This window comes from Musa acuminata, chromosome BXJ3-4 (assembly GCF_036884655.1).
Source record: "Musa acuminata AAA Group cultivar baxijiao chromosome BXJ3-4, Cavendish_Baxijiao_AAA, whole genome shotgun sequence".
Lineage (NCBI taxonomy): Eukaryota > Viridiplantae > Streptophyta > Magnoliopsida > Zingiberales > Musaceae > Musa > Musa acuminata.
This window is the reverse complement of record NC_088352.1, coordinates 34,690,964-34,703,569: the sequence shown is the minus strand read 5'-3', so window position 1 is coordinate 34,703,569 and position 12,606 is coordinate 34,690,964. Positions and strand designations below refer to the sequence as shown.

At 40.6% G+C, this 12,606-nt stretch overlaps 3 protein-coding genes across 5 annotated transcripts; 2 read left to right on the top strand and 1 right to left on the bottom strand.

The window, feature by feature from the left end:
* Window positions 1-1,507: 1,507 nt before the first annotated feature.
* Window positions 1,508-3,823, top strand: LOC103983945 (putative glucuronosyltransferase PGSIP8). Its single transcript, XM_009401347.3, has 5 exons — window positions 1,508-2,013; window positions 2,328-2,586; window positions 2,669-2,870; window positions 2,959-3,106; window positions 3,189-3,823. Exons 1-5 carry the CDS (start codon window positions 1,739-1,741, stop codon window positions 3,730-3,732), a joined length of 1,428 nt encoding a protein of 475 aa, XP_009399622.2. The 5' UTR covers window positions 1,508-1,738; the 3' UTR covers window positions 3,733-3,823.
* LOC135635635 (uncharacterized) lies at window positions 3,181-8,033 on the bottom strand. 3 transcript variants are annotated; one of them, XM_065146854.1, is made up of 9 exons: window positions 7,738-8,033; window positions 7,603-7,662; window positions 7,403-7,515; window positions 5,302-5,370; window positions 4,524-4,575; window positions 4,250-4,446; window positions 4,070-4,127; window positions 3,802-3,948; window positions 3,181-3,705 (listed from the first exon to the last, which is right to left on the bottom strand). In XM_065146854.1, the coding sequence occupies exons 1-6, from the start codon at window positions 8,011-8,013 to the stop codon at window positions 4,330-4,332; spliced, it is 687 nt and encodes a 228-aa protein (XP_065002926.1). In that variant the 5' UTR covers window positions 8,014-8,033; the 3' UTR covers window positions 3,181-3,705; window positions 3,802-3,948; window positions 4,070-4,127; window positions 4,250-4,329. The 3 variants fall into 3 exon arrangements, with proteins under 3 accessions (XP_065002926.1, XP_065002927.1, XP_065002925.1); XM_065146855.1 differs by having other exon boundaries at window positions 3,802-3,926; XM_065146853.1 differs by lacking the exons at window positions 3,181-3,705; window positions 3,802-3,948 and having other exon boundaries at window positions 3,952-4,127.
* A 2,535-nt stretch (window positions 8,034-10,568) lies between these two features.
* Window positions 10,569-12,539, top strand: LOC135636586 (probable pectinesterase 68). The gene is made up of 6 exons (XM_065148388.1): window positions 10,569-10,721; window positions 11,020-11,212; window positions 11,294-11,483; window positions 11,627-11,833; window positions 11,921-12,159; window positions 12,256-12,539. The coding sequence occupies exons 1-6, from the start codon at window positions 10,616-10,618 to the stop codon at window positions 12,410-12,412; spliced, it is 1,092 nt and encodes a 363-aa protein (XP_065004460.1). The 5' UTR covers window positions 10,569-10,615; the 3' UTR covers window positions 12,413-12,539.
* The last annotated feature ends 67 nt before the right edge of the window (window positions 12,540-12,606 follow it).

Here is a 12,606-nt window from a genome sequence, read left to right as displayed (position 1 = left end):
CATTATGAAAAAATATTTAAAGATATTATATCTTAAAAATATCATTAAGAAGTCATGATTTGAAATATATATGAAACTGATGTTTTGTAAATTAATGATGGATTTGATATTCAAATATCTTAAGTTTAAATTTTTATAAATTGTATCCACTTAAAAAAAGTCTATGATATCTATGCATATTTCAAAAACATATATATTAAACATATAAAATATTATATATTTTAAAAAGTAATATTTATTTATGATAAGTTTTAACTAGCATGTGAGTCACGATGTTTACTGGGCCCATATGATTATGTCTTAATAAAAATATGATGGATCAATTATGGTTTGGAATATGTTATATGTCCTGTGAGCTGATTAATTATGTAATAATTATAATGTGAAAATTATTTGCTTAGATTCAGATTTTGTATTCGAAATCCTATAGAATTACGATATTATATCATCCCAAATTTTCACTTGGATTGGGAGCATAAGAATAGGTATTTTTTTACACATCATAATAAATAAACACACATACACACTGTATTTCCACGATAGAATTGTTCATAATTAATCAGATATGAAAAAAAAAATTGAATTGATCTTTCGATCTAATTTGAAAATGATTATTTGTCAAAAGAATAAAATAAATACCCTTATAAGCACTCTAACAATAAATTAAAAGTCATTTCCAAACAAAAAATCATCCTAATATTTCCTCATAATATGGGCCTTGCATCTACCTATATATATAGGTCAATTCCTCTATACAACAACCTTCTCTTTCAAGGCAAGTCAAGCTCATTCTAAGACGATCGTTTGCACTTACGAAGACAACATTATCCGTTGCTTGAATTGAATCACATTGAATCCGAGTCCATCCTTTGTGTTCTTACTTTCCATCTAAACTCGACCCGTTCTTACTTGAATTGAATTGAATTGAACTCAATCATGGATTTTAGTGCCTCTTGGTCAACATCAAAATGACTTGGAATATGGGCCGAGTCCAAGATACCTTTCCTTACTACTAAAAAAGAGGTCTTACATGTCTATCCTTGCATATAACTTATTTTACATATATATAAATATATACATACATATATATATATATATATACATACATACATACATATTATATATATATATATACATATATATATATATTTATATATATATATACATCCACACACACACACACACACACACATATATATATATATATATATATATATATATATATACTTTGTATTCTAGATGACGTTAGAATCAATATTCGTACCTGCCACGCTTGGTCGTCGCCATACGCGATGGAATTGAGTTGGCAACTGGGACCGGACCGCCACCGGCACGCGACTGGGCCAACCCTCTTTGACCACCGCAATTGTGGTATTCCCACTCGTAACGGACGCGGGTCGCCCATCTCACCCCACGACCGATTAGCCAATTGGACGGAGCATTGGGCTCCACCTCACCATCATAAATGATGGGTTTGGGCGCATATGTAATTATAATTTTGCCCCCTCCGCGCTTGCCTGGGTCGTTCCCTATGAATTGGGTCTTAAGACAGTTTTAGGCGTGAGGTGTTCGACGAAATGTCCGATCGCTTTCTTAGCGGAGATTACATAGAAAGAAACGAAGTGTTCACAGCTAGTTTAGTCTCCGACCCAGACCCTCCCCTTTTGTTTGCTTATAAATCAGTCTTATCGCGCTTCCTCCGCATCCTTCTTCTCCTTCGGTTTGGTTTTGAGATTCGATGAGGAGAGAGATGGACGAGAGGTGGGAGCGATGGCTGCGGCGGGCGGTGGTGGTGGTGGTGTTCGTGCTCGCGTTGGTGGCCGCGGCGGGGGCGGAGGGAGGCGGGGGCCGGCGGCACGCGTACGCGGCCATGATGTACATGGGAACGCCGAGGGACTACGAGTTCTACGTGGCGACGCGGGTGATGATGCGGTCGCTGACGCGGCTCGGCGTCGACGCCGACCTCGTCGTCATCGCCTCCTCCGACGTCCCCCTTCAATGGGTCCAAACCCTGTAAGCTTCTTTCTCTACATGTATGCTATTGGTTAATCGAACGGTGGAGATGGCAGTAAAACCCTTAACGAACGGCTAACTTTAGACGTTCGATCGATTTTTTTCCCTATTTTCTTAGCATTAATATGACTATATTTCCGACTTCATTTTTCTAGCTGCATTTTTTACTTCGTCAGTACCGAGGTTTTTGACTTCCGACTTCGTTGACCACCAAGAAACGACTCGTTACGCTACTGATTCGTGTGATCACCCCTACACTTCCTCCAAAATAACGAACTTACCTCTAATGAACGGTGGGCATAATGAACCAACAGGAAAGAGGCAGACGGAGTGAAGGTGGTGACCGTGGCGAACCTGAAGAATCCATACGAGAAGCAGGGCAACTTCAACACCAGGTTCAAGCTGACGCTGAACAAGCTCTACGCGTGGAGCTTGGTGTCGTACGACCGAGTGGTCATGCTCGACTCCGACAACCTCTTCCTGCAACGCACCGACGAGCTCTTTCAGTGCGGCAAGTTCTGCGCCGCCTTCATCAACCCCTGCATCTTCCACACCGGCCTCTTTGTCCTTGAGGTACCATCTCCGCACCAGTCGAGCTCGAGCTTTGGCGAGCATTTCCTGCATTCAGCTTTTTCTTACATGCATTGGATTGCAGCCTTCGATGGTGGTGTTCAAGGACATGCTTCATGAGCTGGAGATGGGACGTAAGAACCCCGATGGAGCGGACCAGGGTTTCTTGGTGAGCTACTTCCCCGACTTGCTCGATCGGCCGATGTTCCACCCGCCCGCCAACGGTAGCAAGCTCGACGGAACCTATCGACTTCCTTTGGGATACCAGATGGATGCTTCTTACTACTGTGAGTTTGATCGGTAGCCCCCTTCTACTTCAAGTTGTTGGACATCAAGCAGACAGTGTGTGATTGGATCTGGTTGTTGTTATCACAGATTTGAAGCTTCGGTGGAACGTACCATGCGGACCCAACAGCGTGATCACGTTCCCCAGTTTGCCATGGCTGAAACCTTGGTACTGGTGGTCTTGGCCAATCTTGCCGCTGGGTCTCCAATGGCATGAGCAACGACGAAGCAGTCTCGGGTAGGTAAACCAAACGTAAGCAGAAGCAGAGTAAGAAAACAGTTTCGATTAACACCTTTGTGTTTTTTGCCCCGATGAGCAGATACGGGGCGGAGGCGCCGGCGATGCTGATCCAGGCGGCGATATATCTGGGAATCATGGTGGTCACGCGGCTAGCACGGCCGGGCTTGTTGAGGCTCTGCTACAACCGGCGATCGGAGAAGAGCATCTCCTTCCTGCACATCATGGTGAAGGTGGCAGCTCTGTGGTCCATATTTGTGGCACACGTCGTGCCCTTCTTCCTCGTCCCGCGAACGGTGCATCCGCTTCTGGGCTGGCCGCTCTACCTGCTCGGAGCAGCTGCGCTGTGCTCGATCGTGACCGGCGTCTTCCTACTCCCAGCTCTTCCGGTACTCGCGCTGTTGTTGGCGATATCGGGTTCCCTGTTTGTGATGGCGTTCCCTTGGTACTCGGATGGCATCACCAGGGTTCTGGTATTGCTTGGGTACGCCTTCTGCTGTGCTCCGGTGGTGTGGGCATCGCTGGCGAGAGTGGTGAGCGCCTTGCACAGCTTACTCGAACGGGAGGCCTTCTTTCCTAGACTGGGAGAATCGACGCCTCTGTCCGAGTCCAGCAAAGCGTATTAACCCACAGTGAGACACTCGAGCATGTAGAGAGAGTCCGACTGTTCTTTCTTTCTTTTTGGTTTTAGTTACCTGCATCCAGTTTCGTTATCCCAGCGACTGTGCTTCCTGAGACAAATGTTCGCTCGACATACGAATGTCAAATTGGAGTGATCTTACAGATTAGAGAGAGCTTCAGATCAATGGTATCATTAACCCTGCATATCAGTTGGAACGCGTCTGTGACATAAAATGCAACCATTTAGTTTATAAATACAATAGGAACCTGTCTGTGACATAGGATTTTATCATATTTGCTACACCAACAAAACCGTGTATACTTATTGCTTAATACAATTACCAGCAGTTTGTGCAACATGCACTGCACACAAATAGATCCCCGTCAAGTAAAAGATTCACTGCACAGAAAGAAAAAGGATATTGAAAGGTTAAACACGGTTTCACAAAAGCACATACAATATTAACATGATATAAAACTCATTAATGGGGGGGGGGGGGGGGGTGCACATATGAGCCTTACCTTCAGCTCTCCGCATATCCAGTCCACAATTAGATATAAAAAAGGAAAGGGTTGATTTTTCACTGTTGTGTGTCGTATGTTCAGAAATCCAGATCTCTGCAGGGACCCTTTCGAAGTTTTTCATGTAATTCCAACTGCTTAGGAAGAACAAGTTCAGTTCCTAGACCTGACATAGAGAAATATCTCTCCAGGACCATCTGAAACAGAGCAAACAATGGACAATTTGAACAAGGCAAAGCATTAAGATATCCTTCAGAAAGTATATATGACACACCATGGCAGAGTAGGCATCAATCTTCCCTTGGCGAGCAGACCTTTTTAGGCCCCTGAAAGAAAGTAAGCTTCCATCAGAAATCTGATCTGCACATCACTCAGAACAGTAAGTAATATAACCCAAGTTGGGTTCTCACAGTGCAACATAAAGAAACCATGAGAAAAAAAAAAAAAAAACATAGTAATGTCAATAGCAACATAATAATATGGTCTGATTGGGAAAGGACATTTGATGGCTCTCCAAGTTAGCTGTATTTACTTAAATTAGAATATCATATTTTGCAACTTTACTAATGATTAGGAAAAACAACCGAATGTAAGCTATATTTAGCAATACTTTAAATATCATAAACAATCTGAAACTAATAGAAGATATAGAAGTGGTTACATGATAAACATATGTCCACAACCACAGGCCACTGTCTCCGACAGCAGGTGCTTAACTCGAACACTTTTGACCTTACCATTATCTATTAAATTATTGCTTTTTTTAATAAGAAAGACAATGCAGATTAGATCAGTAAATAAAGGTAAGGCAATCATTTTCTGAATATTAAATCACTGTAAAAGAACACAAAATCACCAAATGGTAGTACATATAACCAAAGAAGAGTCTAACATTAACACCCTAGAGTGCAGTGTCCTTATCAAAGATATACAGTAACGTGTGTGAAAGCCAAACAGCTTTCTCATAAACATAACCAAATGTAGCCATCTCCAAAATATAACATTTGCATTATGTAAGTACAAAATGTAAAAAAAAAGGAGGATAATCTCACATGTCTATCATATAATCAAGGGCATCTAATGTAGTGCCATGTTCATCCTGCAAAAAAACTCTCCAACCTCTGCACACTTTAAAAATTGTATATGAGTGTAACTGTCTCAGGATAGATAAAACACAAACTGCACATGGACGATATTAGCATCAAAAATTGTTTGCACCGACTATAAGATAAACTCTTTCAGGAACATACAAAAATATGTGCTCAATAGAAAATCCATAGCATCGAGCTAATCTAAAATGTACAACAGGGTAACAATAAGATACAATAGAGATCATCAGTCTTAGTTATGCAATTGCAACACTGAGACAATGTCATAAACAAGTTAACCTGAAATTGTTGACTGACATGGAAAGTTATGCCCCTTATCACATAACTAAGGATCTTAATTAGCAAACCAAGATAACTTTAAAGCAATAGGAAAATTAATATCTAAAAAATGTGACCAGGTTCCTATTGTCATAGAATGACTAAAAAGAAAGTTTACATGGCTACCAGCTGTTCAAGAAACATATAAACCATCATAGGCTTTACATAAAAGGATTAAGATTTTTCTCTACGCATTCAAAGAGCCTGCAGAAGATAAACAGGATTAGTTCTTACATAGTGTAATAACCTTTTGCTCAACAATCTGAACATTATGTCCAGAAAAATCCACAGTCCAGCCACCCAAAGTTCCTACTTAAACTTACTCAAAAGAGTCTCAGTTTAACAAAACTTAACATCCCTATGTCAGATCCAAAGGTGTGTTAGATTCAATGACTCCATGCCAGAGTTTCTCTCTTCCAACTTGTATCGTTGTTTTCATCTATCTTTAGGCTTTCCACATGATTGCATTTGTATCAACATCATAAGGTATATAATCCTTCAGGACAAATGAGTAGCATCTTTTTGTGTGCATGAGTATCATTCCATGTCAAAAAATTTGGCAATAGTCTAACTAACATATCTATGTTTAACTAGGCTGCCTAGACACTCATTCCAGACACTGATCATCAATTCATGGAATACAAAAAATAATTCTACGCAAAGAAACTATAACTTCTTACCTGTTTTAGATAGAATTACCTGAACTCCTTCGTTCACTCATGCAAAGTACATATTTGTATTTCAGACACGAATCTTGGGACTTCAACACAAATCAAATTCTTCCTTCACTATAATTTATGATATAGTGAATTGATGAGATTGGTGTGAACCTTTAGAGATTGTGAGGCTGCTACTTACCAATTTTAATATCACTCACTAATATGTAGAATACTATATTTTACACCTTGTCTCCCTTGTGAGATCAATCACTATGATAGGGATGAAAACACAGTTTCTTTGTCCTTATACATGAAATACTGAATAGCAAGAATCAGGCTATAATATGTTCTTTAGTATCTCAACAATGAACAAGAATCAGCAAAATTCCCTGTTTGTTCTTTGTTTGGCCATCCTCTTTGAGAACTAGGAGAAGCTATTTGTCTACACCTTGATCACATTTTTATGCACCACAGGTCCCTATATAGATGGTAGACCTTTGTATGCATGGTAAAATGCGGATGTTAGATACTGCACTAACCACCAACCACCATGGATATGTAGCCAGATAAGGCAAATTGTTGCAATTAAGATTGACCACAAAGCTCTCTCTAATGAACTATCACTATAAAAGGCCAATTTAGGTTACAGAGTTTCAGGTGCAAAGTTGTCTGATGTAAAGACAAAGGCTTCCAACTAAAGCAGTTCAAAATTTTGTGTTCTTCTGCGAGTTCTGATTTCTATGCACCCATATCTATGTTTTGACCCCTAGGTTCGATTCGGGATGTTTCAGATGTATCCCAAGCATAAAAATTTGATCCAAGCCAGCAACTCCAATGAACAAGGTAATACTCAAATAAATCATCATCATCAAGAGAACAATGAAACATATGATTTCTCCAACTATTTCAGTAATATAATTTGTTTTCACCCAACGTTTCTACAATAATGACACGCACATGGAGATCTATTTCTCTCTGGCACAAGACGGATTAGTGGGACGAAAAAGTTGGGGCAAACGGTTCAGAAGAAATTGTACTCGCAAGCAATAGAGCAGAAGATCACTCACCTCTCGGCGGCCCGTACTGCGAGCCTTCCTGCGATGCTACGAACCTTGTTTGATTGTGCCGTCTCCTTTCCGTCGTGAGATTTCGGAAGCCCAATAATGAACTCATCGACCTCCTATCCAGAACGAAAACTTACAAGTACATTCATCATCTCAATCAACACAAAACACCAATCTACAAATCTTCAAGAAAAAATCAAGACCTCCTTTTCGGCAATATCAAGCAGGCGCAACTCGAGCTTCTGACCCGTTAGCTCCAACACCTAATCCGACACCAAGTTAACCCTGAATCTAATTCGCAATAACAAAAAGGAAATTAGGGTTTCCTGGATGGTCACGGTAAGGGGCCGCGGAGAGTAGCCTTTGCCGAGAGCCAGGCCAGTCCGAGAGGCGCCCAGATCGACGCCGAGGCTGAATCCTCCGCCGCACCAGGTAGGGTCGATCTTCCGTCGGCGAGCATTGGGGAGGAACTCCTCACCGGTCGCGGAGGAAGAAGCCGAAGACCTGGCACTGACCCTAACGCGAACCCCGATCTTTCCACCAAAACGGAGAGAGCTGTAGGAAGATGATAAGGTTCCGATGGGAGGACGAGGCGGCGCTGCCATAGTTCCCATCGGCCGTTCCAATTTCTATTTCGGCGACAGCATAATGAAAAATTATATATATTTTTTACAAATAAATAATATATAATTAATGTATTTGGAGAGAGCATAGTAAATAATATTCTAATTTGAAAATAGGAATCTAAATATAATTTTATATTTTATAATGAAATTTTATCTAAAATAAAATTCTAGAATTTCGGATAAAGAAGATAGAGAAGGCTAAGATTGTATTCTTAAGTGCCATATAAGATTTGGAATATTTAAATATTATCTTGATCACATGATATTTTACACGTTAATGATTTTCATATCATAATATTTTTATTTAAACAATTGAGGAGTCATAAATTTTCTATTGATGAGATATTTTGATATAATATATTTGTGAATCATGATTAAGAATTTTTTAATATATTTTATTAAAAATTAAAAAATATATATCAAATATTATTTGTGTGATCTTATGGATATCGGTGTAAGTTATCTGATAATTTAATTGTTGCATACCATATAATTTATTAAAGTTTTGAGTAATAATATGATAAAATGAAAAAAAATAAAAAAATCATATGGTATAATAACCTGACAATATGGAATGTTGTGTACTGATTGGTTAATTATATATTATTCCTGATACTAGACCTATTAGTATCATTGTTTCTGTATTTAAAAATTTTATATCAGAATTCTTAAAATTTAATTTTATTTGTCTTGACATCATCAACTGACAAAAAATATAACACAACACTATATGCTGGATCGACATAAAAGTAATATGTAAAACGATAATTTTAATATTTATTTTATTTTTAATACATGAGATGTTAAAATTATAAAAATATTAAAAATATTTTTTTATCCACCATTTTCATATCGATCCAACAAGTCACGTGTTATGTTTTTAAGATAAATAATATTATTTTATTTTTTAGAATTATAAGAATTCTAATATGTGATACTAATAGAATTCAAATATACGAGATAAAAGGATAAAAAGATAATCTATAATTAATCTATGGAAATTGCATGGCAATCAATACAAGAAAAGGTTCGATACAATAGATGACGAGAGAGAGAGAGAGAGAGAGAGAGAGAGAGAGAGAGAGAGAGGAGGAGGAGGAGGAGGAACCTACATGCAAATATTTATAGTAAATAATGAGAAGAAAACATATGATCATTCATCACAGTAGCATTTTATAGTTTTGCATCCATATATGATTATTAACTTATAATTTTTATATTATTTAGGAAAGAAAGAATGATTTGTGATTAATTTTGGTTTTGTATGATAAAGGTAAATACTTAGCGACTTGGTTTGGTCTGTTTTTAAATCTTAAGAAGTATTTGAAAAAGTTTATTTAAAAGTATATGATTTGTAAGTATTAATTGAAAGGTATGTATCGCAATATTGTTAGATTCAATTTATTTAATTTCAATCTTAACATAAATTTTTTTTCTGTATTACATATAGCATGATTATAGATTTTATGCTAACACTTATACGATGAATATATGAAGTTCAATTTTGTGCTCCGCATATTAATTTATGTGACTTGGGATTTTTTTGAATTTTGGACTTACTTTTACTAATGGTATTGTTTGAATTCAAATACCATAATCAATTCAGCATGTAATTGAATTTGTTGAACACCATTGTAGACAAATATATTATTTAAAGTAATATATTTTTATTTATCTCTATATTATGTAATACTATAAAAACTAATATGACAAAATAATGCTTAATCTTTGATTTGTCGATTGTGAATATCAACATTTCTTCGAAAGACATTAGACATTTTTATGTTTACCATGCTATGTTTAAGTTTATAAAACAAGGAAATGTTCTGATAATTGAATCAGATATAAATATATCCTATTATCATAATAATATTTTTTTTTTGGAAATAAACTTATTAGAACCTTTGCTTTGAAATTATCCACGTCGGAAGTCATCTGTATAACGATGGGCAAACCTGAGACACGTGTCAACGTCTAGTTGTCCTGTTACGTTGATACAACCAAAGAACGGCAGCGCACGCATCCGTACGATGCCTGGTTCCTGTGTCGACCCGTGAACCCGCAGGTACCGACGTGGCAGTCTCTGAGAGGGAAACCCGACCGTTGGGTGGGCCCCGCCGCGTGCAGTCTCCGGCCTCGTCCTCGACTGGGATTTGCTTCCCGTCGCAATCCGCCCGTCTTCTTCCCCGTGCAGTCACTCCAACGTTCCAAAGCATAAAAACACCCAAGCCATGCACGCTACCTTACAGAAAACACTAAACGCCATGCTTCCAGCCTCATCCCATCCGCCACTTTTCTCCGTGGAGAGACGACCGTTGCCATTCCCCCTCTCCCTTTAGCTGAAAAGTCACTGCAAAGCAAAAGGATACTCCTGCCAAAGGCTCCAACCTTTTCCCCTCGTAGCCTCCTTGTTGTCCCTGTCCTCACGTTGTGTGTGTGCAAGAGAGGAAGAGAGAAGATGTGATCAGGTCACATGATGGGTTACTGTTGTGGTCTTGAGGTTTTCCTCAGACAATAAAATAAACCAGTTGCAGTGAAGGTACCATTCCCATGCCTAGGGCTGTGTTACGATCATTGTGCAGTGGCCTGCATGTTCCTCTCCAGTCCCTACGTGTTGTCGTTATTCTCTCCCCAAGGCCTCCGTTGCGACCTCCCAGCTCGGATCACTACCGTTGGCCCGACAACTACTACGACTAGTACTTATACTCGATACTGTTGTTCTTCTTATAACCTTCCTCCTCTCATCACGCGGTTCTTGATCTTATTATAGCCCCAGACACACACGCACACCTGCATCGCCACCATTAGTTCCATTGTCGCAGATCGATCTTTCGTCTGTCCTTTGAGTTGCTTGCAGTTCCCACTGGAATCGCAACTTGAAGGCTCTCCGTCTCTCTATTCTCTCTTCATTAATTGCGTTGCACTTGTTAGCATTTGGATTGGCCATGGAGTCTCTAAGATTTTTCTTCTTGTTTCTCTACCTCTTTGTGTCAGTGCACTGCAGTGCGTGTGAGCTCAATTCCACCAAGCCGCACCGGCACAAATGGTTCGAGCCCACCAGCCAGCACACCATCGTGGTGGACGCCAATGGCTCCGGCGACTTCTTGTCTGTCCAAGAGGCCGTCGACTCCGTCCCGGAGAACAACACCAAGCGTGTCATCATTCACATCCATGCTGGTTGCTACATGTAAGTAACTCTTCTTCTTCTTCTTCTTCTCCTTCTCCTCCTCCTCCTTATATGTTGATTGTTCCTCTTTGGTGTTTGCAGAGAGAAGGTAGTGGTGCCGGCGACGAAGCCGTACGTGACGTTCCAAGGGGCCGGCAGAAACGTGACGGTGATCGAGTGGCACGACCGGGCCAGCGATCGAGGACCCAACGGGCAACAACTACGGACTTATAATACGGCTTCTGTGACTGTTTTTGCTAACCATTTCAGTGCTAAGAACATTAGCTTCAAGGTGAGTGATCGATTCATTCAGAGGTCTCGAGCATGGCCTGTCAGCTCAACAAGCTATCCAAGGAGCAAGTCCTCATGGCCGATGAAACCAGAAACAAGAGCAATTTGAGTAGATAAAGTGGCTAATGAGGTTTGGAATGGCAGAACACGGCTCCAGCACCGATGCCGGGCATGGAAGGATGGCAAGCTGCAGCATTCCGCATCTCAGGCGACAAGGCGTACTTCTTCGGCTGCGGCTTCTACGGCGCGCAGGACACCCTCTGCGACGACGCGGGGCGACACTACTTCAAGGATTGCTACATCGAGGGATCCATCGACTTCATCTTCGGCAATGGCAGATCCATGTACAAGGTAAGGAATCGAAGCAGCTTTCTCTCTCTCTCTCTCTCTCTCTACCTATTCCCCTCCTGTGGTCAAAACGCATCCGGTTCTGCGCAGGATTGCCAACTCCACTCGATCGCAAACCGGTTTGGATCCGTCGCAGCTCAGGACAGGAACAGCCCGTGCGAAAGAACTGGATTCGCCTTCGTGAACTGCCGAGTGACAGGCTCAGGCAAGCTCTACGTGGGGCGAGCCATGGGGCAGTACTCGAGGATCGTCTTCGCTTACACCTACTTCGACGATGTGGTCGCGCCGGGCGGGTGGGACGACTGGAATCACAACAGCAACAAGAACAAGTAAGTGAACCCCTTCCATCTTCTCTACTCCTGTAAATGATCATAGTAGAAAGTGATCGTCTGTTGCCTGATCTGTTCTTCCTCTGTTCATCGCAGGACGGCGTTCTTCGGCGTCTATAGATGCTACGGTCCCGGTGCAGCAGCAGTGCGTGGTGTTTCGTGGGCTCGAGAGCTCGATTTCGAGACGGCACGGCCGTTCCTCGTCAAAAGTTTCGTGAACGGAAGACATTGGCTCGGCCCTTCCGATCCGTGAGCTGAAACATACACACTCTTCAAACAATGGCTCACACACACTCTTCAAACAATAGCTCACACATTTGTAATCTCCATAAAGCAAAACATATTAGTTGATGCCATCATACCAGCAAATTATTTCATCATTTCTTCTGATCATTCCATCATTCATATTTGTATTCGAACCACGCAATAAGTGGCAAGCATGTATTT